At 37.7% G+C, this 27,032-nt stretch overlaps 1 protein-coding gene across 4 annotated transcripts; it reads left to right on the forward strand.

Moving 5' to 3' along the window:
- On the forward strand, window positions 1–27,032 carry SLC30A4 (solute carrier family 30 member 4). Of its 4 annotated transcripts, none has more exons than XM_061182172.1 (8): window positions 1–56; window positions 547–1,051; window positions 8,908–9,054; window positions 22,327–22,480; window positions 23,943–24,144; window positions 24,857–24,962; window positions 25,746–25,880; window positions 26,504–27,032. In XM_061182172.1, the coding sequence occupies exons 2-8, from the start codon at window positions 661–663 to the stop codon at window positions 26,656–26,658; spliced, it is 1,290 nt and encodes a 429-aa protein (XP_061038155.1). In that variant the 5' UTR covers window positions 1–56; window positions 547–660; the 3' UTR covers window positions 26,659–27,032. The 4 variants fall into 4 exon arrangements, with proteins under 4 accessions (XP_061038155.1, XP_061038156.1, XP_061038154.1 ...); XM_061182173.1 differs by having other exon boundaries at window positions 45–77; XM_061182171.1 differs by lacking the exon at window positions 1–56 and adding an exon at window positions 381–436.

Consider the following 27,032-nt stretch of genomic DNA (forward strand, 5'->3'; position numbering starts at 1 on the left):
CATGCCTCCCAGCCTCGGGAAGTGGAAGGGCCGCGCGGGAGACTGGGGCTTCGCCTGTGAGTGTTCCCCGGGCAGAGGTGGGCCCGCGGGATGCGCATCCAGCAGCGGCACGAGGGGCGCCCCTGCCCCGTCCCTCGCGGGCGCCCCAGCCCAGCGCGCAGGGCCTGCGTGTCCTCGTGCCGACCCCTCCCTCGCGCGCCTCGCCCGCGGCTGCTCCGGCGCACGCGCGCGGCCTCGCGCAGGGCGGGGAGGGGCGGCGGCCGCGGGCGTCCGACCCCGAACCTGTCAGACCCAGGGAGCCGGCCTGGAGCTGTGGGCGCCGCGGGCGCGAGGACGGCCCCGCTGCCCCGCAGCCCCGGGCCGAGCTGTGCGTGCCGGCCCCGCCGAGCCGGCCGGGGGCGGGGAGATGAGCGGCGGCACCGCGGCGGCGCCCCAGGTAGAGCGCTCCCCCCTTTCGGAGCCCCGGCTCGCCCGCCGCCCCGGGCTTCGGAACTTGTGGGCTTTGTTGGGGCGCCTTTAATTTATACTGAGTTTCGTTTTCTACAGGATGGGGAGGGACGCGCGGCAGTGCCATCGGGAACTGGCACTCGGGTGAAGTAGGAGCCGCCGGCTGTCCGCCTGCACCGAGCCGTTCGGCGCCGCGGCCGCTCAGCCTCTGCCATGGCCGGATCCGGCGTGTGGAAGCGCCTCAAATCTCTGCTGAGGAAGGATGATGCGCCGCTGTTTTTAAATGACACCAGCGCCTTTGACTTCTCGGACGAGGTGGGGGATGAGGGGCTTTCTCGGTTTAACAAACTTCGAGTTGTGGTGGCCGACGATGGTTCTGAAACCCCGGAAAGGCCTGTTAACGGGGCGCACCCGGCCCTCCAGGCCGACGATGATTCCTTGCTGGACCAGGACTTACCTTTGACCAACAGTCAGCTGAGTTTGAAGGTGGACGCCTGTGACAGCTGCAGCAAACAGAGAGAGTTGCTGAAGCAGAGAAAGGTGAAAACCAGATTGACCATTGCTGCCGTTCTTTACTTGCTTTTCATGATTGGAGAACTTGTAGGTGAGTTGTGTTGCCAACTCACTTTCCATTTACCTTGCCTGGAGAGTCTTTGTCAAGCTGTAGTTACACATAACTTGGCGTTTAAACTTTCTTTTTAGGAAGCTTGTTATTTATCAATATACTGATCTGGTGATGTGAAAAGGTCCTCACGGTTCCAAAGTGCAGATCAACCTAGGTACAACAAACTTCCAAAGATAACTCTGACCTTTTCTTCTAATTCTCCAAACACTGTGTCATCTACTGTAAAGTTAAGGACATTATCTTCATTATATATCATGTAACTTCCTCTTTAAAAAAAAAAATCTGATAAAACACCAGGTTAATTTTTGCAATGTTTAAAATAGTAAATGATTCTAAAATTATTTAGAATCATAAAATTTTACAATATGAAGGGACCTTACTGAACCACCTTTTTCTTTTTTAAGAGATCGGAGGGCCCAGAGGTTAAATATTAATAAATTATGAGGACACTTAAGTGGGTAATTGAAGAGCTACATCTACAGTCCCGTAGTCTTGATTTTTTTCCCTCTACATTTGAATTAAGTGGTCTCTTACTATTTCCTTTTGTATTTATATTCAAGAAATTTGCAAAGCTAAATAATGCTAACTAACCTCACCATTTTTCATTATAAGGAGGCTCTGAAGGCCAGAAGGCTCCCCTGGGTTTTATAGAACTTGGTTTTATTTTTCATTTTTTAATTATTCAAGTAATGCAATCTTATTATAAAATACATGCTCAGTTTAGATATTAATTTCAGAGTCACATTAGTGTAACTGCTAACTTCTTTTAGTGACAATTGATAAAGTGACATTAAAGCAGGGAGATTATTCTCCTGTGTTCTCTTTTTTTTTTTTTTTGGCCGCACCACGTGGCTTCTGGGATCCTAGTTCCCGGATCAGTGACTGAACCCGGCCCCTCGGCAGTGAAAATGCAGAGCCCTAACCACTGGACCACCAGGGAATTCCCTCCTGTGTTCTCTTAATGATGAACCATGACAAGAACAAAGGTGGCAGTCCAGATTTAAGATGCTGGCTGGAGGTTATGTGCAGGAAAATTATATACATTTCCTACCTCTTTTCATACCACTTCTCGCCAGTGCTCACTTCAGCTATGCTGGCCTTCTTTCTCCCTATGACTCACAAAGCTCTTTTCCTGCCCATAAGACCTTCAGACTGAGTGGTTTCTCTGCCTCTGGCTTTCAAACTTTTTTGACTTCGCTATAGTAAGAAATACACTTAACATTGTGACCCGTGTAGGCATGCATGCATACGTATGTATGTATGTACACACACATATACATTTGTATAAATATATGAATAACTAAAACAAAAATTTTACTTCATGTGATGTGTTCTACTGTTTTTTCAATTATGGTCCCAGCCCACTTAATTGATTTCATGGTCTACAAATGGGTCACGGCCTGCAATTTTAAAAGCACTGCTTTGTATGGACTGCCTTTTCCCAAATCTTCTCTTGGCTGCCTTCTTGTCATTCATGTTCATCTCAAAAGATACCTCTTAGAGACCTTTCCAACTGCCTAAAGTCAGCCTCTTTTCTCCCCTGTTCCTTCCCCAACTTTAAAAGCCCGCAGCACCTGAGATTATCTTGTTTGTATATTCACTTGTTTAATATCAGTGTCCACTGAAATATAAGCTGAATTACCAGCACCTAGCACAATGACTAGCACGGAGTAAACACGCAATAAAATTTTGTTTAATTAATTAATAATTGCTGTTAGAGAATTATAAATGTTTAAGCTATGAAGAAATTAAAGACAGAAGTGAAGCTGAGATCAGATAAGGCATGGTCAGCAGATTAAGAGTCAATGACTTGGGGCTTCCCTGGTGGCTCAGTGGTTGGGAATCCGCCTGCCAATGCAGGGAACATGGGTTCAAGCCCCAGTCCGGGAAGATCCCACATGCTGCAGAGCAGCTAAGCCCGTGCGCCACAACTACTGAGCCTGCGCTCTAGAGCCTGTGAGCCACAACTACTGAAGCCCATGCGCCTAAAGGCCGTGCGCCTAGAGCCCGTGCTCGCAACAAGAGAAGCCACCGCAATGAGAAGCCCGCTCGCCACAACTAGAGAAAGCCCGCGTGCAGCAACGAAGACCCAATGCAGCCATAAATAAATAAATAAATAAATAAATTTTAAAAAAGAGTCAATGACTTGCCCAAATTCACAGTTAGAATATTGAGTCATTCAGACTTAGTGATTCTTGAAGTTAATATTTAATATTTGAAGTTAAAATCACATTAATCACAATTTCCCCCTTAAAATTAGAGTTTACACCTATAAAAATTACTAAGATATAATTGTCCTGACTTACCATTATTTAAATCTCTTAGTTGGTAAATGATGTTTTGTGAAAGCTACAATAAGTATTTCCTTTCAAATACTAACTTTATTTTCAAATATGAAAATCTTTTGTTAAACACTGTAGAGATGCTAGTACTTAGAATAGACATTAACAATATTATTCAGAATGTTACATAGAATTAAATTGTATACAGTAGAGCATTTATTAAAGTGTGTCAAAAGCACTTAGAAATAAAGCATCTTATGTAGGAAGTATGGAGTAATTTTTAAAATTAAGTATTTTAAAGATCTGAAAGGGGAAACTTGATTTTGAATCTTGGATTTGCTCTGAGACCTTAGGCAAAGTCAATTCTTTCCATTCAGCAAGTATTTTTTGAGTACTTACTATATACAATGGAGAACAAAACTTATGCTCCCTACTATCTAAAACAATCTAATGTTTGGAGGACATTATATCTTCCTGTAGTGGAGGACACAGGTATTAAACACACAAGTAAATTTAAAATTCAAATGGTCTTAAGTACTATGAAGAAAAAGAACAAGATACTATAAGACATAGTAACCAGCAGGACATGGTTTATGTATGAGCCACATACAGTTAAACCAAAAAAAGAATATTAGGAGTTATTTGAGCAAAGGGAATGGAGGAAGATTTTTTCGACCAAAGAGAACAGCAAGTTCAAAACTCCTAAAACCTTCAATTCTTTAAGAGGAGCTAAAAAGACCAATTTGGCCAGAATGTAGTAAGAGGGAAAGAGACAGGGGGACCAGACCAGGGAGGTCATGATAGACCATATTAAATGAATTTAGTCTTTAATTCTAAGTACAATGGGGAGCCAGTGACTGCTTTGGAGTGGAGATTGACATGATGGGATTTATCTTTTTAAAAGATTACTCTGACTCTTATATGGAGAGTGGATTGGAGGGTACAAGAGTGGAAGCAAGTATACTTTTGCAGAGGTCCAGACAAAAAATGATTATGGCTTGAACTAGAGTGGATGGAAAAAAATGTACTGATTGAGAAACATTCTAGAGGTAACAATGGCAAAATGGCTAATGGTTTGAATGTGAGAGTTGATGGGAGAGCAGTATCAGGAATGATTCTGAAATTTCTTACCTAAGCAGCTGAGCGTATGGAAATGTATGTCAGTTATGAACCAGGGAGAAAATACAGAGCAGGACTTAAGCATGGGCTCAAGGGTTGTTTTAGGCATGTTAAGTATCATATGTATGTGAAATAGACAAGTAAAGATGTCTAGTGAGCTGTTATATATAAGTCTGTCATTCAGAAGGGAGGTCAAGGCAGAGAGAGAAACAGTATGTAATGCCATAGCAATAGAAAAAATTATCTAGAGAGCCCCAGTTTTGAGGAATTACAACTTTATAAGTCAGGCAGAAGGCAAATGGGTATCCCAGAACTGAAGAAAAGAGTATTTCAAAATGGAAATAAGTAAGTTAAAGCTGCTGAGAGGCCTGATAAGATGAGAACTAAAATATCCTTTGGATTTAGTAACAGTTATTGATTGCTTTAACAGCTGCATTTTATTGGGAATGAAAAAGCTTAAAGAATGAATGCAAGTAGACTTCCAGGTAAAGATGGCAAATGAACTCATGCATCTAGTTGTACTCTCTTAAACTACAATAAAAGGATTTAAAAAATACACACACACACATATATATACACACACACATATATATACATATACATGTAAATATATAGCCACATATATATATGGAATATATATATATATATATATCTCCACACAGATGGGGAAAACTGGAGAGGAGACTCTAGCAACACAAACTAGAAAGGAATCAGGTAAAAGAGGTAACTGACTTGACCCAAGAAAGCCAACTCCTAAACAAGCAGTGGGGAAAGCCAAGAACCAATCTAGTTTACACTAATGCATCAGAAACACCTAGATAACTTATTAAAGCACAAATTGCTGGAACAGAGTTTCTAATTAAGTAGGTCTGGGGTAGGGTAGGGCCTGAGAATTTTCTAACAAGTTCCCAGGAGATGCTGATACTGCTGACCCGAAGGACTACAATTGAGAAGTACACTAGAGAATCCTAAGCAGGCCCAGAATTGGTTGTACCAGGTACCCCTATAAGTGTGGGTAAAGAGGAAGGCTAAAATAAGGAAAGTCCATTAAAACCTATTTAAGAGCCAGTCAGATATAATAGTATAATAATACAGTAAGTATCCACAGAGATAAAATAAGATCATGAATCCGTGAAACAAGAATAGGCTACTTTTTAAAAGAAATTCAGAGTAGAAAAAAGAGCTTTTGAATAATACAAACATTTAAAAAAATTTTTAACTCCAAACAAATTAGAAGGTGAATTAAGGTCATCTCTCACAGAATATAGCAAAAAGAGAAGATAATAGGAGAAAAAAAGGCAAGAAAATTAGTATATTAGTTCAAATTCCAAATAATAAGAGTCTGGGGAATAGAGAAAGCAGAAGGAAAGAAGTTATGAACAACATAGTTTAAGAAATTTCCCGGGGCTTCCCTTGTGGTGCAGTGGTTGAGAATCTGCCTGCCATTGCAGGGGACACGGGTTCGAGCCGTGGTCTGGGAAGATCCCACATGCCGCGGAGCAACTAAGCCCGTGCGCCACAATTACTGAGCCTGCGCGTCTGGAGCCTGTGCTCCGCAACAAGAGAGGCCGCAATAGTGAGAGGCCTGCGCACCGCAATGAAGAGTGGCCCCCACTCGCCGCAACTAGAGAAAGCCCTCGCACAGAAACGAAGACCCAACACAGCCAAAAATAAAAATAAATAAATAAATAAATAAAAGAAATTTCCCCAGGGACTTCCCTGGTGGCGCAGTGGTTAAGACTTCACGCTCCCAATGCAGGGGCCCAGGTTTGATCCCTGGTCAGGGAAATAGATCCCACATGCATGCCGCAACTAAGAGTTCGCATGCCACAACTAAGAAGCCCACATGCCGCAACTAAGGAGTCCGCCTGCTGCAACTAAGACCTGGCGCAACCAAATAAATAAATAAATTTTTTTTTTTAAAAAAAGGAGAATCCTTTCTAAAAAAAAAAAGAAAAAGAAATTTCCCCAGAACTGAAGGGTATACAATTCCAGATAGAAAGAGTCAATAGGGCTTCCCTGGTGGTGCAGTGGTTAAGAATCTACCTGCCAATGCCAGGGACACAGGTTCGAGCCCTAGTCTGGGAAGATCCCACATGCCGCAGAGCAACTAAGCCCGGGCGCCACAACTGTTGAGCCTGTGCTCTAGAGCCCACAAGCCACAACTACTGAGCCCGTGCACCACAACAACTGAAGCCCGCACACCTAGAGCCTGTGCTCTGCATCAAGAGAAGCCACCGCAATGAGAAGCCTGTGCACTGCAACGAAGCGTAGCCCCCACTCTCTGCAACTAGAGAAAGCCCGTGCGCAGCAACGAAGACCCAATGCAGCCAAAAAATAAATAAAATAAATTTTTTTTAAAAAGAGTCAATAAAAGCCCAAATTGGATGAAAATAATCCCACACCAGGTACATCATTGTAAAATTTCAGAACACAGGATACACACTTATTATTGCTTCAGGCAGCTGCTGTGTTATTAAACAATTGCCTCTGATTGTTTTTGACAAACACTGACCGGGGTTTGCACCAAGGCCAAGCTCCAAGTCAAGTCAAATAAAAAGAGCCTTGCAAGTATAGTCTCCCAGGGAACCACCAGACAGGTCAAATAATGACAATTTCCTGGCAATGGAGCTTTTAAGGAGCTCTAACGCCATCCTATTCCTTGCAGTGGCTGCCAGACTGAGGTTTTCACCGTGGTTGCTGCTTGTTAGTTTTCAAGGCTACCATAGAAGAGGGGGAGATTGGGTATAAGGCAAGTTAAAATGCCACGGAGCTAGTGAGCTTCTTACCAAGATTCAGCCTTTTTCCTTGAATAAATGCTACCTGTATCAGTCTTTGTTTAATTTCCATAGTTTTCAGAATGCTGATTTGGACAATTTTTGCCCATGTTCTTACGACTTTTATGGAGGAGATGATTTTCATAGGTCCTTACTCTGCTGTTTTTGCTGGTGATCATCACATGTGGCTCTTTAGGTTAACAAAAATTAAGTAAATTCAATTCCTTAGTTGCACTAGCCGTATTTCAAATTCTCAGAAGCCACCTGTGACTAGTGGCTGCTCCATTGGTCAGTGCAGATAGAACATTTCCATCATCTCAGTTTTATTGCACAGTGTGGCTTTAGGGTATTATCCTTATTTTATAGATGAGTAAACTGAAGCTCAAAAATGGTAAGTAACTTGCTCAGTCTCTGAGATTTCAAAGCCCCATGTTATTAACCGCCAAGCTGAATTTTCTGTCAGTGATTCCAGCTTTTTCACGTAAGGGAATACATAAAAAATGATACTTCTATAGAGCACACTGGAGTAAATGGATGTGACTACAAGATCACCAGCCCCAGTTCTCCTGCTGCTCTTGGCTCTGCATACCCATCCCAGGAATAGGGGAATCAACAGCTCAGCACACTTATGTGTCAAAACATCCTGATCATGAAGTTCTGCTATACATTATAACAGTAATTCTCAGTGTGGTTCCAAGACCAGAAGCATCAGCATCACCTGGGAACATGTTAGAAATGTAAATTCTCAGGCCCCATCTAGACCTACTGAATTAGAAATTCTGGGAGTGGGGTCAAGAAGTCTATAGTTTAACAAAACTTCCAGGTGATTCTGATATACATAAAAGTTTGAATACCCTGTATTATATTATAAAAACTTATTCTATGGTGCTAGGAAAATTGGTTGACCATAATGGTCATAAATAAATACATATATATGTATATATATACACGTATTATATATATTATGTATATATATACACACATATATACATACATATATAAAATACATAAATATAAATATACATATACACACACACCCACATATATGAAATATACACATTATTATTATGTATAATAATACATAATACTGGAAAACTAATACAAAAAATTGTATTCTAAATACCATCTTTTATCCCTCTATTAGGAGACATTGCTGTTTATATCTAAGAGAATCAGTTAATTCTTATCTTTTGTTTTGAACTAATGAACATTTTGTGAATTTCTTCAGTTTATGTTCAAACCCTCCCAAATAAGTGAATACCTACCTTTTATTCAGCTTTATTGTAATATTTAGATATGGCAGTTATTAATTTCACTAATAGTAGAATTAGTAGGTTGAGTAAAAGCTGCATTGCTAAAACACAAAACTTCTCTTTGTGTCAGCCCCCATTTAGTGGCTCTTAACTTTTTTAAGGTCATTTACTCCTCAGAGAATCTGTTCCTGGAAATGGACATCTTCACCAGAAAAAAATATATGCATAGTTAATGTTTTGCATAAAATTTCAGGATACCTTGACTTAATTGCAATAGTATAAGTATTTAGTTAACTTTATTTAGAAGTTCATGTTTTGTAGGATGCTGCATATTTTTGGTTTGATTGCTTATATTTATTATTTTAATTAACTTATTCCTTCTTTCCTGTCACCCTTACTCTAAGGTGGATACATTGCAAATAGCCTAGCAATCATGACAGATGCACTTCATATGTTAACTGACCTAAGTGCCATCATACTGACCCTGCTTGCTTTGTGGCTATCTTCAAAATCACCAACCAAAAGATTCACCTTTGGATTTCATCGCTTAGGTAGGTAATTGGGCGTTTCTTTGGTTTATAAAATTTTATAGTAAAACCACAATGAACTATAACCTTTGATAAACTGAAATCTTTCTGGTGATAGTCTGTTTGAACAAAGCAAATGAAAATAGACAAATAAGATTCATTCAGATATATATCTTCCAGGGTACATTCAGTTCAGTCAGCTAAATAGTTTATACATATAAAATTATATGGTAATCAGGGACTTCCCTGGCGATCCAACAGTTAAGACTCCACACTTCCATTGCAGGAGTCATGGGTTCGATCCCTGGTCGGGGAACTAAAATCTCACATCCCACATGCCACATAGCGCGGCCAAAAAAAAAATTATATGGTAATCATTAATCTTCAAATGTTGTTCCCTGTGTCCTGAAGGTGTTAACAGAAAAAAAGTTTACCTTCAGTTTATCGAACCAAGCAAAACCACATGGATTTAATTCATCAATGAGCATTAGCTTTTCTTTCACTTAAGGTATTCCAACCAAAGCGACTTATAGCCCAGGTTTTAGGCACTACTATAATATGTATAACATACTGTATGGCTGACCTTCATTGTGGCCATTAACTGTAAATGCTAACAAAGATTCTTTGCTTGACCAAACCTTTGTCAGTCTCCTGAGCTGTCTCCCAAGCCCATCTCTGTACTTCCTTGTAAAATCTAGTTTTAGGAAGAACCTTGCCAAACCAATTTAACAGAACCTCCGTTCTCAATATTTGATGGATTATTCCCAGGTGATGTCTCATCACCCTGGCCTGTTTTCAACAAGGCTTCCCTATACCAATCTTGACAGCTTCCTCCACCTTTATTAAAGTCTTCTTGACCATGTTTTAATAAGTGTCATTGAATTTTTTTTCTTTAACAATGCACACATTTATATTTTCCTATTTTGAACAAATATTAATATTTAATTAAGAGAGGTTAAAATCATACATTGTTATCCACACAACTCTTCTTGCCATGTTAGTGGGTTTTTTTATTTTTACTTATTGTTAAAATACATATAAAACAATTACCTGAATTAGTATATGAAGTGCCATATGACCAATTTTTGGGTTTGCTTAGAACCCAAAAATTGATTTAGGCAGCTTCAGCAAAACCTGTCTTAAAGAACCAGAATTAACATCTTGTAGTTTTATTTTGTGGAGACACTGACACTCTTGGCTAATATTTCAATCAGTTCCTCCCCTTCTTTGTTACTTTTTAGCCTAATCTTAACTCAACATCTAGGTCTCCTATAATTTAGTAGCTGGGTCTTCTAGTGTAAAACTTGACATTTTACCTGAATGGCTGTATTCCAAGTAGCTATCCAGGTCATAAGTTTGGGAAATTATCTGGCATCCCCATTTCTTAGCACCCTCAGCTGCTGTACAAGAGCAGTAAAGCCCTGAGCGAGGTCTTTCTGTTATTTGTTAAGCAACTGAATAACACATAATGCATTTGGATGTGTTCCTTAAAAAACTCCCACTTCTAGCTGACACATTATACATCCATTTGTTTACTGATTGCCTTGGGGTTTTTAAAAAACTTCAAAATTATTCTTAAACTTTAATTTTTTTGTGTGATTTAAACACCTGCAATTTAAGATCAAAACTCAAACATAGCATCATGGAATGGGGATTTTTACCCTCTAACACTGTTTGAGAGAGTACATTCATTTTAGGTTATAGACCCCTTGGAATTCTAATGAAAACAGTGGAATTCTCCCCCAGAAACATGCAATACCAGAACATAGAAAGTTCTACAAATGATAAGAACCCATAATCATGAAAATGCTATTAAATATCAGAGAAGTACTTAGTGTTTATCTAGATAGTCGTAGATAACAAGCACTATGAAAAGATGAAAGAAAATAGAACTGACTGGTCCTATTGTATTTCTGTACATTTCTATAGACAGTCAAATTTTTCCCTTTCCTTAAAAGTACTACTTCAAGATGGTGGACTAGAGGTCAGCATTTGAGAGTCCATTGAAATAAAAAGTACCAAATCAACACAGAGAAGCAAATGGTTGAGTCACCAATAAGACGTTTCCAGAAATTTCTGGAAGTTGGAAAGTAGATGGGAGTGGGTTGAAGAAAGAAACAAGCCAAGAAGTGGCAGCCTGGAGAACACTAGGGTAGAAACTGGACCAGCCCAACAGAACTCCAAAGAAGACTCAGGGACAGAGATGGCAGAAGTGAGAATTGGGGCTGAAAACAAGAATAATTGAATGACTGCAAATGAGAGACTGCTCCCACTGGTCCACTGTGTCCCTACCTTCCTCCCACTGCCACCTCCACTCAGGCGGTCCACATTTTCCCCCATGTAAACACCACATAGTTCTTCCACAAGGAAATTGAACCAAATGTTTGGAGAAAGCTGAGGCGTTTAGTGTGAATGTTGATGCTCCAAAATAATTCTTTTTCATACTAGAATTCAGGGTTCTGCAGCCTTATAGTTTGGTTACCCACATACTCACACTAAAGTAATACACTTGTCTTAGTCTTCCCTGCTCTACACCCCTTATTAGTAACCATTTTAAATAGTTATGAATTATCCTTCTAGCATTTCCCTTTTGCAAAGGACAGTTTCCCTATCCTACTACCCTAAATGAACGGACAACCAAGGATCCTTCAGAAAATGGGAAAAACCAGCAGCATGAAAGAAATTTTAAAAAAACTAACAAAAATTTGTCCTACAGGAAAGAGAGGTGACTTAAGAAACAGAAGAAAATGTTTTCAATTATCTTATTAATATACCCAGAATAATAAAACAGTAAAATGTTTTGAAAAAGAAAGATACAGAAAAAGCTCTTTGAAATTGAAATATTACTAAAATTTTTTTAAAGTTGTTTTCAATAAAAAGACTAGAAAATATAATCAAGAAAGTCTCGGACTTCCCTGATGGCACAGTGGTTAAGAATTCACCTGCCAATGCAGGGGACCCGGGTTCGAGACCTGGTCCAGGAAGATCCCACAGTCTGCGGAGCAACTAAACCCATGCACCACAACTACTGAGCCTGCGCTCTAGAGCCCGCAAGCCACAACTACTGAGCCCATGAGCCACAACTACTGAAGCCCGCGCATCTAGAGCCCATGCTCCACAACAAGAGAAGCCACCACAATAAGAAGCCCGCACACCGCAATGAAGAGTAGCCCCTGCTCAATGCAATTAGAGAAAGCCCGCCTGCAGCAACAAAGACCCAACACAGCCATAAATAAATAAATAAATAAATTTATTTTAAAAAAAAGAAAGTCTCCCAGAAAGACAAATACCATATGATATCACTTATATGTGGAATCTAAAATACGATACAAATCAACATATCTATAAAACAAAAACACACCTACAGATATAGAGAACAGAGTTGTGGTTGCCAAGGGGGAGGAGGGGTAGGGGAGGGACGGAATGGGAGTTTGGGATTAGCAGAGGCAAACTATTATATATAGGATGGATAAACAAGGTCCTACTCTATAGCACAGGGAACTACGTTCAATATCCTGACAAACCATAACGGAAAAGAATATGAAAAAGAACATATACATATGTATAACTGAGTCACTTTGCTCTACAGAAGAAATTAACACAACATTGTAAATCAACTATACTTCAATAAAGTTTTTTTTAAATAGTTAAAAAAAAAAGGTCTCCCAGAATACAGAGCAAAAAAATAAAAACAGGAAGAAAAAGTTTAAAACTATAAAAGAATAATCTGGGAGGTCCAAAGTTGTATTATTAAGAACCTCAGAAAAAGAGACTTACAAAATAAAAAGGAGTGACTGCTTAAGGGGTACAGGGCTTCTTTTTGGGGGTGATGAACGTGTTCTGGAATTAGATAGTGGTAATTGTTGCACAGCCTGTGCGTATACTAAAAGCCACTGAATGTGTCCACTTCAAAATTGTTAAAGTGGTGAATTTTGTTATTTGAATTTTATCTAAAATTTTTTAGGTCATCAAAAAAAATAAAAGGGAGAGAATTGTTAAGATATAGACAGGTATTTTCCAGAGCTAGGGAGGGAATCACATCCTCACATTAGCAGGGCCGTTTGGGATCTTCTTTTTCTTCTTTGTATTACAAAAGCTTATAAGGATATATCTAGATAAGACTTATTTCACTTATCCTGCTCTTTGAAGTAATGGAAGAAAAACTTACGATTTGGGGAGGATTAAAAAGACAACAAAGATATGTAGAATTGAATAAAGCTATAAACCAAAGCAGTGCTGTCCTTGTGTGCTGTAAAATTCTACCACTTCACGAGTAATCTCTCTTAAGTTCTGTAGGGAAAGGTTTGTTTACACTGGACACATTTAGATAGTGTGCCTCTTATGACCTCTACTACCAAGATTTGGGAATTCAGGTCTTAAAGAACACTGCAGAAGGAATCCCCCCTAAGAAACTTCTGGTTTGTTACTGTGTTGTTGAATTTGGTTTGTTTTAATGGCATGGGTGGAAGGACAGGAGTTGGTTTTTTCTTTGTTGATTTATTTTGTAAATATGTAAAACATGTCACAAAAGTCAAAAATTATTTTTTAAAAGAAAAGATTTACTCAGAGAAGCCTCGCTTTCATTCTGTCCCCTCCAACCCATCCTCCCGTCCCACTCCTAATTAGCAATCATTTTAATTAGTTTCTGGCCTGTCCTTCCAGCATTTCCTTTTGAAAGTATAAGAAAATACATATATATGTTCATATCCCGCTCCCTGCCACCCTTTCTTATGCAAAGGCAGCATACTGGAGGTGTGTATCTGTGAATGAGAGTCAGATAGTAGTAGTACCATACCCTAAATTTTCTTTTTGTTTTCTCATAACACTTTATACATGCCTAATAGCATTTATCACATTTTTATAGATATTTTTACGAAACAATGTCTCCTTCTAGACCGTGAATTAAGTAGGGACAGAAACAGAAAATATTAAACTCCATGGGTCTGGCACTAATAAGTGCTGTATAAGATATCATTAATCAGGGCTTCCCTGGTGGTGCAGTGGTTGAGAATCTGCCTGCCAATGCAGGGGACACGGGTTCAAGCCCTGGTCTGGGAAGATCCCACATGCCGCGGAGCAACTAGGCCCGTGAGCCACAATTACTGAGCCTGCGTGTCTGGAGCCTGTGCTCCGCACCAAGAGAGGCCGCTATAATGAGAGGCCCGTGCACCGCGATGAAGAGTGGCCCCCACTTGCCGCAACTAGAGAAAGCCCTCGCACAGAAATGAAGACCCAACACAGCCATAAATAAATAAATAAAAATTGTATAACTTAAAAAAAAAAAAAAAAAAGAATAAACTTAGCGGCTTCCCTGGTGGTGCAGTGGTTAAGAATCCGCCTGCCAGTGCAGGGGACATGGGTTCGAGCCCTGGTCCGGGAAGATCCCACATGCCACGGAGCAACTAAGCCCGTGCGCCACAACTACTGAGCCTGTACTCTAGAGCCTGCGAGCCACAATACTAAGCCCGTGTGCCGCAACTACTGAAGCCTGCATGCCTAGAGACCGTGCTCCTCGACGAGAGAAGCCACTGCAATGAGAAGCCTGCGCACTGCAACGAAGAGTAGCCCCTGCTCGCCGCAACTAGAGAAAGCCCATGCACAGCAACAAAGACCCAACGCAGCCAAAAATAAATAAATAAAATAAATAAATCTATTTAAAAAAAAAAGATATCATTAATCAAATTGTTGCATATTCAAGCTGAGTAAATATGGTTACGAAAACTGAAACAGATAATCTGGTATAGCTCATGATCCACAAATCATTTGTGTTTGGGTTAAATTAAACCAATTTCTAAACTGAGAGTAGGAGTATTTTTGAAATTTTGGGACAAAAATATTTGGGACTTGAAAACATTTATCTGTAATTCTGAATCTGTTTATGCTCACAAACTATAAAAATTTATTTGATCTGTAACATAGCTGGGTTATATAGCCTGGCTTATAGGTCCTTTGGACCAATTAAGAAACTAGTCAGAAGGGAATTTTTTCTTCCTTATCTCAGTCAGGGGCTGATCCTATTTGTTTTGGTACTTAACCTCTTTTAGAGTTTTGTGGTTAAACTGTCTTTGGTTCACATCTGAGATCTGCACTTTTACTAGCTGTATGACCTTTGGAAGAATGATTTAATCTAAATATGGGTTTCTACTGTAATATACGGATGATAATGTATAAGTTCCTAACATGGTACCTGGCACAGAGTAAATTCTCAGTAAAAGTTAGTTCCAGTCTTCTTTTCCTTCCCTCTTCTACCTGCCAGTTTATCATCTTACCCAGACTTTTTATATCTCTCAAAATGCTCCATGCTCCAAAACTACCTGCCTTCCCCCCTCCCCCTAATCGGAATTCTTATTCTCTTAGCAAAACTGTCTCAGCTAGGTAGTAGGAGAAAAGTAAGATGATTCACCCTGATGATTAAATAACAATTTTTAAAGATGTGCTTTTTAACTCAGGTCTTTGGTAACATTTGGGACAATATAACAAAATTTATTTTAGCAAAAATCATTCAGTCAAGGTGAGAGAAAGGTAGTTTTAGATTTGAGGGGTAAGCCAAACTCGCTGTCTCAGGAGTCAGGTCCATTCTTCTGGTACTTTCTTTCCTTCATGTGAACTCAGAGATTGTGTAAAATCATTCAAGGTTTTTCTTTTTCTTTTTCTTCTTTCTTTATTACATTACACTGAGCTACAATGGCAGCTCTTTTGTGGGAAGAGAGAGAGCAGGGTAGGAACTATATGTGAGTTATTTTTAAACGCCTGGATTTATTTGACTTTGGGTATGTCTTCTTATTCTGGAAGTTACTAAAACTTAGAACTTCATGAAGCCACACTGTAGGAGAAATCCCACAAATCCTTAGGAAGAATAGCCTATGTCTCAGGGGACATGCTATTCTAAAGAGAACAGCCCAATCCCTTGCTTGCTTTCTACTTTTATCTTTCTCTGTGGATTATGAGTGTAACTGACTTTGTTTATATGACTATTCCAGTTCTTGGGCTGAAGAGTCTGCATGGATTAGATAATGATAGTGACCATGTGAAAGGACCGTAGTAAGCAGAGTTGTCTGTATTTGAAATAAAAAGCAAGATTTACTTTGGTAATAAAATCATCAGCCTAGGTTACTGATGAAGTGACAGTGCAGGAATCTTTTGTAGCAGTGTGTCATTCTACTGAACAAAGACCTTGGCAGATCTGACTAGATGATGGTTGTCCTAAGGTAGGTATATGGTTATAATGCTAGTTCTACGTAGTTTGTTATTTTTCTCCTGATACTTAATAAAGGAACAGAAAGTATTCAGCTAAAAAATCTCTTCCCCCATACGTGCAGCAAAAAAAAACCCCACAACTCTTCTCCCTAGTGATTCATTTTAACAACTTCCTCCCACCCCTGACAAGAGTTATGCCTATTAGTTATATTCACGTCTTAGAGTTATTTCATATCACATGAACATCTATAGGAAAAGAATAGGTACATGCTAGAAATGGGAACTTTTACTGAGGCAGGAGTAAGACATGAGTGAGGTGGTCAACACTGGATAGCCAAAAGTCAACTTGAGCACACTGGGCACCTTGGGTGTGGGCTATAGGGAATGGTATGAAGGCAGGAAACAGGAGGTGATTTAGAGTAGGAGGTGAGAGGATCCAAAGACAAACTTTGCAGTTTAGCTTAGCATTCTGGTGGCAACAGTGGGCCCCTGAAATCCTATATGATGTCTTTATCCTGAGTGCATCCTCATCTGTGGATGAGGTGAAATTAAAATACTATCAATAGTTTGGAGGTCCTAGGCAAATCCAGTACAGCCCACTGATTTCCTTCTTTTCTCCTTCCTATCTGCTTTTAGAAGAATGTAGAAAAGAGAAATAGCAAAAAGGAAGTAGAAGAGAGAATATATCTCCACTTTCCTTCCCTATTCATTTTTATAGACCTCTGAAACCTGAACTTTAGATGTTTACTATGAGGCAATAGAAAGACAAGTGTTATATAATTTATGGGAAATATACATTATTGGCATCATAGCATTAGCAAAGATAACAGTTATGATAGGCCAGTACATCTAGGCAGCACTCATAAAAAAGCAAATATGCTTGAGTTGAGTGTGGTTTACATAGTTGAAGCAGATTGTTACTCATTCACTGAGTAGGTGCTCAAAAGTTACCTGTTGAATGAATGAGTAATGTTATAGGGTGGGGAAACAGGCAGTAAATATGTACATAAGCACAACATAATCATAAATTGTATTAAATGCTATAAAGAGAAAGAATAAGGTACTATGATGGAGAATAACAGGATGTCAGAGAAGGACTCAATATTCTTCATATGAACCTTGAAAACCTCTAGTTTTGGCAATTTATAGATGTGTTAAAATGTGCAATAAGCATTTTTCATATTTTATCCTATCAAAACTTGATAATCGTCTGTGTTTTCTCCCATTTAATTTTTGCTCTTACTATTTATTAGCCTTTCAAACCAAAACTGTTTATTCTCTGTATGCGAAATTCACGGTATATTTTGGTCTTTATTAGATCATTGACTATAAACATTTGTTTATATTTCAGCTGAATAAAAAGACCCAAGTGATGTTATAACAAAAAACACATGTTCATTCATCTTACTCCATCCTCCAATGCTACAGTTCAGCCAGGTGGAGTGATACAATTATTTGTGTGTAGAATAAAATAGCAAAATATGTTAGAGCTACTATAATAATAGGTTTCTAGAATTTCCATAAAAATCTATTTCAAGAGTTTTTCATTTATGCTAAATTTCCATTTAGTCAAGTTTGTCTAAAATGAATAGGGTAGTAACTTTCACAGAAATCCAGCGTTTTATTTATGAAAGTTCCTGGGTCTCCTTTAGAAAATGAAAAATCCACCTGTCGTGCACTCCTTTCATCTTGAAAAATTTTACTGTATGTTATGTGACCAGATACCAACCCAGGGCAACAGGGCAAGAATGAGAAGATTGGAGCAAGTCATAATTTGGTTGTTGATTGAAAGCTTCCTTCTCTCTTAAACGTTGTGGGAGAAAAAAAATCCTGCCTATATTTATCTGCATTCCATCATATTTAAAATACTACGAAAAAAATTCAAACACTAATTAGTTCTACTCATGATATTTCACCAAAGTTTAATTTATTCACAGTGAAAGAGCTTTTTGTTCGTTTTATCAGAATGATCATACAACTACTATTAGGAATTTTAGCTATATGGTATTACTGTGCCTTATACTTCTCAATTATAAATCTCAGCCCTAAAAATCTACTTAAAATTTTGGGTTTTTTTGCTTTTGCATTTATCAGTATTCTGTTTAGAAGACATTTTGACAGGTCATTAGAATAAAAAAATAACATGAATGTCTTTGCTTTTCACCAGGGAAACTAGATATGAGGCATATTCCTATTAATTGCTGAATAAGGCATACCTTTGATAACAATACCCTATTATGTCATTTTGGGAATTTCTAGGAATCAGTTGAATTCCATTACTCTTAACTATGGGCAGGCATTAGGATCCTTTGTGCTACTCACATGGGTGAAAACTGTGTGGTGGAAAACTGAGTTTCCAGCTGCAGGGGCCTAGGGCCTTCTAAGGGTGGGAATCCTCCTTGTCAAGAACTTTGTTTATGCTTTAGTTTGACTTTCATTTTACTTTGTTTTGAATGTGGTTTTGCCTTATCTGAGAGTTCACAAAAAGATCATTTTCAGTGTTTAGGAAAACTATCACTGGGATGTGGGTGTTGCCAGATTTAGCTTACTCTCTCTCTCTCTCTCTCTCTCTCTCTCAGGATGACAGTATGTCTGAAATATTGCATGGGACATACTTATATGGAAAAAATTAGTTGTTTATCTGAAATGAAGATTGGGCATCCGCTATTTTATCTGGCAGACCTACTAGGGTAACAATATATCTTATCATCCAAACTAGGACACTTTTGAGAGTTAGATGGGACACTTTTAACAATTATGCCAGGATAACAGGCATAAATTGGAACTATCTGGGAAAACTGGAAAGTATGGCCAACCTAATTACAAGGGGTTTTCAAATTTTTAATTATTGGTTTTAGATTTTCATAAGCAATCACATCTCTCTGTCATTAACTTGTATAGCTGTTAATCTTTATAAAGTATATTGCTTTATAATTTCATATTAAAAATTTGATTAAGGCACCTTTAAAACTATGGTGTCCTAATTGCTAGCTAGCTTCAAGCTTGACACAGGGTTAGAGTTCTTTTTTTTTTTTCAGAAGAGTTTGAGAAGGATTGATATTTTTTACATACCAATATTAAAGAGAATTAAAGTTCTCTTTCTTCACCAGTAAAATGAGCCTACCATTAGTACATGAGATTTCACAGTTCAAAATTTTTAAATTATTTCTACTTTCTTTATATTATTTATATACATATATGTTGCCATCAGCAGTTATAACTTAAGACAAGAAATTCTGTGTGTTTTCAGTCTTATGTTTGGCTTCTTTTTTTTTTTAATAAATTTATTTATTTATTTATTTTTTGGCTGCGTTGTGTCTTCGTTGCTGCACACAGGCTTTCTCTATTTGCCGCGAGCAGGGGCTACTCTTTGTTGCGGTGCGCAGGCTTCTCATTGCTGTGGTTTCTCTTTGTTGCGGAGCACAGGCTCTAGGCGCGCGGGCTCCGTAGTTGTGGCACGTGGGATCAGTAGTTGTGGTTCACGGGCTCTAGAGCACAGGCTCAATAGTTGTGGCGCATGGGCTTAGTTGCTCCGCGGCATGTGGGATCTTCCCCGACCAGGGCTCGAACCCGTGTCTCCTGCATTGGCAGGCAGATTCTTAACCACTGCGCCACCAGGGAAGTCCCTATTTGGCTTAATTCTTTTCTTTTAACCTATTCTTGTTTTGGGGGATTTAGTAAATAATTATTGTTCATATTTAGCTTAACCTTCTTAATTGTATATATACCCTTTTCTCTTCCCTTGCTCAGCCTAACTAACTTCAGTCTACAGATCCATCCATAAATATATGAGTACATGCTACATGCCAGCCTTTCTGCTGAGTGCTACAGTAAATGTGATGTGGAATGTAACTTGGTCATATCCGTAGGGGCTTAGAGTCTAGACTTGATATGGTAGTCTCTCCACAGCTTTGTATATTTCAGTTGGGTTTTTTTCTCTATCTTCTTCAAGCCTGTGTCTCCTATGGAGTATGATAATTAGTATGTCAGGAATACATGAATCATGGTTTTGAATAGGAGTTGTATGTTTTTTTTCTTATTCCAGTATCTGTTGATGCACAGAATTTTATTAGGGTTTTGGCTACATTAATGAAATGTCTTTGGGAAAAAACTTTTTACTGCTAGATAGGTTTTCTGTGTTGTAATTTATGAGGTGGAATAAAAATGTATCATAGTCCAATATACTTGAACTGCCTTTAACCTTTGAGCAATGAGTTGACCCAGATAACAATTTTCCAGATTGTTTTAACTTTTAACACTTAAAAGTTTAATATCTGGTTTCTTTAAAGAAAAAAAAATTTGTGTATTTTCTTGCTATTATTGTTTTGAGTGTCAACACTAGTTTTATATAATAATTATTTTAAAATGTACATTGCCCTATTTTTATTATTTTGAAAAGATATAAAATTATTTCTACTTCATACTCACATGGTAGAAAACTCACATGGTAGAAAAGCATATATAGTGCAAAGTCATCCCTGTCTCCTAGCCACCCATTCTCCTCATAATCAGTTTTTATCAGTATTTTGTATATTCTTCCAGAGTTTGCATGTACAGATAATTATTTATATATTCTCTTTCTTCTTTTTGCACAAATGCTAACATACCATATATACTGTTGTATACTTTTCTTTTTTCACATAACACTGTATTTTGAAGATGACTCCTTATCAGAACATAAAGAGCCTAATGTGTTTTTTCCAAGCTGCATAGTATTCCATGTTACAAGGCCCCTACTAATCACTTTTTTTTAATTGTTTTCACTTGTTTGCTATTATATACAATGTTTGATAAATAGCTTCATAACATACCTCATTTTGCACATGTGAAGCTCAATTGGCAAGAGTGTGTATATCATTCCTGGAAAAGGAATTCCTGAGTCAAAGTGCATACATGAATACTTACATGCCTTAAAAAATGGGTTTGTTTTTCTTTAGTCTAAAGGTAAATGTGTTTATAGTAAAAACTTAAAACTTTTCAAGCGTTAGCAAAAAGAGTAAAGTGAAAAATATATTCCCCAAGCTCTTAGTCTCACTTCCCAGGTATAACATTTTCTCGTCTGTCTTTCTTGTGATTATCAATTTGCCTGATTTTTTTTTCTTTTTTTAAAATATAAATGAACCAACAAGGACCTACTGTATAGCACAGGGAACTATACTCAATATTTTGTAATAACCTATAAGGGAAGAGAATCTGAAGAAGAATATATATATATCACTGTACTGTATACCTGAAACTAACATGATATTGTAAATCAACTATACTTCAATTTTAAAAAAATACATATTTATATATATGACTCTATGGTATCCCATTATATGTATATACCGTAATTTATCCATTAAGTTCCTCATTGGTGGGCATTTAAGATGTCTCCAGATCTTTTTTTATACTACAGACAAAGCTACGGTAAAAAACCTTGTAGATATCTTTGCATACATACAGATGTGTTTCTACTGGATAGATTTTTAGAATATAAGGAATATATGCATTTTAAAATTTTATTAGTTTTACTAACTGCTCTATAAAAAGATAGTTCTATTTTATACTTCCACCAGTATATCCTTGCTAACTATTGCTGTTATCAAACTTTTTAATCTTTGCCAGTTTAGTAAGGGGCAAAAAGGAATTCTTATTTGAATTTCTTGTATTATGATAGATTTTGATATATTGGCCATTTCTGTTTATTTTCTGTGTATTACTATTTGTGTCCTTTACCCATTTTTCTTATGGGTTCACTTTTTTTATTGATTTGTAAGTATACTCGTCTATGGAGAAATTAGCCTGTGGTCAAGTATGTTACAAATTTTTTCCTTGGTTTTTTCATTTTTTTATCATGCGTATAGTCTGTAAATATACATAATTTGACCCTAAAGAGATGAGGAGAAGGCGGGGAGTTGTGGGAGTGAATTAGTGGAGGATCCAAAGCAAACTACTAATCACTTTTTAAGTAGGAAGAATAATATGACAAAAATAATGTACTGCTTTTATCTCCTTAGAGGAAAGAAGATATAAATAAGAGATTGTACAGTATTGAGTATATATGAAGTATAATAACCATTCTGCAAATATATTTATTTTTTATATTTTTCCCTCCAGAGGTATTGTCAGCTATGATTAGTGTGCTGTTGGTGTATATACTTATGGGATTCCTCCTATATGAAGCTGTCCAAAGAACTATCCATATGAAATATGAAATAAATGGAGATATAATGCTCATTACCGCAGCTGTTGGAGTTGCAGTTAATATGATGTAAGCTCTATTTTTAAAAAAATTTTAATAGGCTTTATTTTTTAAAGCAGTTTTAGATTCACAGCAAACTTGTGTGGAAGGCACAGAGCTTTCCCATATATACCCTGCCTCCCCACATGCATAGCCTCCCCGGTTATCATATCCCCCACCAGAGTGGTACAGTTGTTACAAACCATGAGCCTACACTGACACATCATTATAGCACAGAGTCCATAGTTCACTTGAAGGTTCTCTCTTGGTGTTAAACTCATTCTATGAGTTTGGACAAATTTATAATGACATGTATCCACCATTATAGTATCATGTACTCTATATTGTTTTCACATTAATATTTTCAAGTACTGTGAACTTAGAGACTATTATGTATGCATTCAGTAGCGTGCAGTGATATTTTAATGTATTTTAAAGTTATGTAGTACATTAATTTTTCTTCTAAATGTTAATAAAACACTATTGGAATTATAAATTTCTCATGGGTTTGCTCAGGTATACTGAAGTTTGCCTAACAATCAGGAATTTAAGTAGGACAAAGTTTTTTTTTACCTTTTGTAATATTTTTAGTTTAATAAGATTTTTTGTAACTACCAACTTTTTTCCTAAAAACTACAAAATCTTTAAGTTACATACCTAATCATTTGGACCAGGGGTCAGTAAACATTTTCTGTAAAGGGTCAGATAATAAATATTTTAGGCTTTGAGAGCCATACAGCCTCTTTGGCAGCTACTTAACTTTGCGGCTACAGAACAAAAGCACCCACATTCAGTATGTAAACAAATGAGCATGGCTGTGTTCCAATAATACTTTATTTACAAAAAAAAAAACTTTACTTATAAAAACAGGCAGTGAGCCAACTATGGTCTACAGACCATGGTTTGCCAATCCCTGCGCTAGGGGCCTCCATTCATACTTAGAATAAAATCAAAAGTTTTTACCATAGCCACCCCTCCAACTCATCTCCCAACACTCTTGCTCACTTTATTCTAGCCACCATGGCTGTCTTGCTTTTTTAAGCACATACACATACAGCACATTTTCATCTTAGGGCCTTCGCCCTGGTGTTCCTTCTGCCTAGAACACTCTTCCACCACCATTTGCTTCCTGACTTCAAGTCTCTACTCAGAATCTTAGTGAGGCCTTTTCTGATCACTCTCCATCACTCTCCACCTCCTTGCAATGCTTTACTTTTCTTCAAAGCATTCGCATTGCCCACCAGTACATTATGTATTTATTTGTTAATTCTCTGCCCTCTCTGCTAGAACATAAGTTCCATAGGGATAGGGATATGTCTGTCTTATCACTGTTTTGACCCCAACACCTAGAACAGTACCTGATATATAATAGGTGCTCAAATATTTATTAAATGAACGAGTTCCATGTTGCCTCATTAGTGTCTGATTAGTAACAAATACTTCTGTCAATAATATTAGGAAGAATAATAATCTTTTCTTTTCTTTTTAACAGAATGGGATTGCTATTGAACCAATCTGGTCACCATCATGCCCATTCCCACTCCCTGCCTTCAAATTCTCCTACCACAGGTTCTAGATGTGGACACAACCATGGGCAGGATAGCTTGGCAGTGAGAGCTGCATTTATACATGCCTTGGGGGATCTGGTACAGAGTGTTGGTGTGCTAATAGCTGCATACATCATACGATTCAAGGTAACATGATTGCTAGTTTTTTTATTTTAAAATATATATTTAATTTCAACATTAAAACTAAAGGTGACTGTCTTTTATCAGTATACTAGACACCAGTGCCAGTCCTATTCAATTTGCATTATGCAAGCATACTTGAACTATCAGTATATCTCTTTTATTAGCACCAAACACAATAGTATCAACCTCACGGGGTAACTTATCTGTTGGCTTTGGTGGTGCCTTCACTGAAGAACTCAATTGTAAGCCTTGTCACTCAACTGCTAGGTACAGGAATGTGCACTGGAGTGGAAATCCAGAGATCTGAGTTCTAGTCTTGGCTCTGCCTTTAATGCTTTGACCTTGAGCAGGTCCCTCAACTCTAAACTTGAGTTCCCTCCTCTTTAATATGAGGGGCTTAGACCAGATGGATGGCTGCTAAAACTCCTTCCAGCTCTGATAGTCTGCGGTTCTGGGTGGAAGATTTAGAGAGAACACAGAGGAAAACAGTGGAACAAATGACTAAACTTCTGGAAATACAATAAGTTTCACAAAGAAAGGCATTTAAATAGTCTAGGAAAGAGTGAAGACGTTTCTCAATTGGCAATATCCAAGTTTTAAAGATGTGCTCCAGTCCTGCTAAAGAACAGGGGACAGAGTATGCCTTGCTTTGCTTTATAGACTGTTTTATGACTGTCTGTATTTAATCACACAATTTTGATCTGTCATCTTTCAGCCAGAATACAAGATTGCTGATCCCATCTGTACATATGTGTTTTCATTACTTGTGGCTTTTACAACCCTTCGAATCATATGGGACACAGTAGTTATAATACTAGAAGGTAAGATCTCTAGTATCCCCACTGTGGGTTTATTATTTCCCTAAATCAGATTGGGGCTGTTGGGGGGGGGGGCAGGAATACTCCAGGGTAGGAACCATGTCTTTCTTTTTACTGATACTTATTAGTCTATAATACCACCTTACATGTAAAAAACATGTGAGAGTCAATGCACTCTCCCATCTATTACCCATTTGATCCTTATAATAGCCAAGAAAAGTAGGCAAGGCAGACATTATTATTCCCATTTACCAACAAGAAAATTGAGGCTCAGCGGGGTAACATAACTTCATTAAGGTCATGCTGCTAATAAACTGTGGACCTAGGACAAGAATGCAGCTCATGATTCTTAATGCAGTTATGTTTAGTAATTTATTTATTAAGTCTATAATTCCCATTTAACTTGCTATTCTATTTCCAACATCCCTGCCTTACTGATATTAAGTATAAGCCTTTAACTATAAGTTCTCAGAAGTAGGTTTATCTTTATTGTATGTTCCTTTTTCTTTTTTGTCTATCCTAGCTTGTTTATTAGATGAAGTCATCTGGTTTGAGTGACATTTCTTTTTAGTGAGACTGAACATTTTTTAAGTATTTATTAACCTCTTGTATATATCCTGCTATATGTGTGCATAGTTTATCTTAAAGTTTTAATATATTTTAAAGTGTTCATTTAAACTGAATTTGGTAAAGCCATTTGGTTTCTTTTTTTAAAAATGTCCTATTAGTAATATATAAATTTTTTCTCAAAATAACCTTTACTTATAAATGATACATTCTGAATAGGTGTACCAAGCCATTTGAATGTAGACTATATCAAAGAAGCTTTGATGAAAATAGAAGATGTATATTCAGTGGAAGATTTAAATATCTGGTCTCTCACTTCAGGAAAACCTACTGCCATAGTACACATACAGCTAAGTATGTTGCTGACGGTGAATGCTAGGGTTGGTGGACTTCTATCTTTGGAATTAAACATCTGTGCTTATGATTAAATAGGAAGACTTTTCTGCTGGAAAGATATGTTTTAAGGGAAGGGTGAGGCTCTTCAAAACGTGAGTTGCAGGTCAATTTATTGTTGGCAGAGCAATAATTTTCGATCTCTTTGATGAGATATTACAAATTGATTTTTTGCCTTCAGATAAAAGGCACAAAGTATATTTACCATGTTTTTTCTATATAAGAAAAGCTAAACTCTATGTTTTTATGTCTTTAAATCATTTCACAGATTGATGCTTTTTATTTTTTTATCAAAATAATACATGCATATGGTTTATTTTAAAAACTACAAAAGATGAAAGACTTGTAATTGATGTCTAGTATTCTTTCTCTACCCAAGAGTGGAATGGAGAGATTGGAATAATGAGAAGTCATTCTGGCTTTGTAAACTGAAATACTTCTCTAACAGAATAGCTTCAAGAGGGTAGAAATCAAACTAATAAAAATCTGTTCACAGTATAGTAAGATTGTTTTTGCCCTTTGTCGTGTTCACTAATGTGTAACTGTATACAATGAATAGTAATGATATTTTCTTGACCTTGCAGTTCCTGGAAGTTCATCTAAATGGGAGGAAGTACAGTCCAAAGCAAAGCATTTATTATTGAACACGTTTGGCATGTATAAATGTACTATTCAGCTTCAGAGTTACAGGCAAGAAGTGGACAGAACTTGTGCAAACTGTCAGAGTTCCAGTCCATAATTGTATACATTTTGGGGACTACCGCCTTATTTATCCTGCAGTCACAGATGTAAGAGCAATAAATGCACACCTAAATGAGAAATGGAATCCCTGACAGCTGTGTCAGTATCAAGCACCGGTCTCTCAAAACAGTCACTCCAGCCTGACAGTGCTAGTTTCTGTTTAATGGCAAAATGAGACTTCACCATGATTTTCACATGAAGATGTTTCTAAAACACTGTTTACAGAATGAGACATGACTCTACAGATACCTCATAGAAGACAATCCAAGGCCATACTTCATTAATTATGACAGTACACGTCTTAAAGGAAGCATCAAGAATTCAGTATTTGCATTTAAAAACCCTTTTTAAAGACCATTTTATACCAAGCCA

This window comes from Eubalaena glacialis, chromosome 2 (genome assembly GCF_028564815.1).
Source record: "Eubalaena glacialis isolate mEubGla1 chromosome 2, mEubGla1.1.hap2.+ XY, whole genome shotgun sequence".
In the NCBI taxonomy this organism is placed as follows: Eukaryota; Metazoa; Chordata; class Mammalia; order Artiodactyla; family Balaenidae; genus Eubalaena; species Eubalaena glacialis.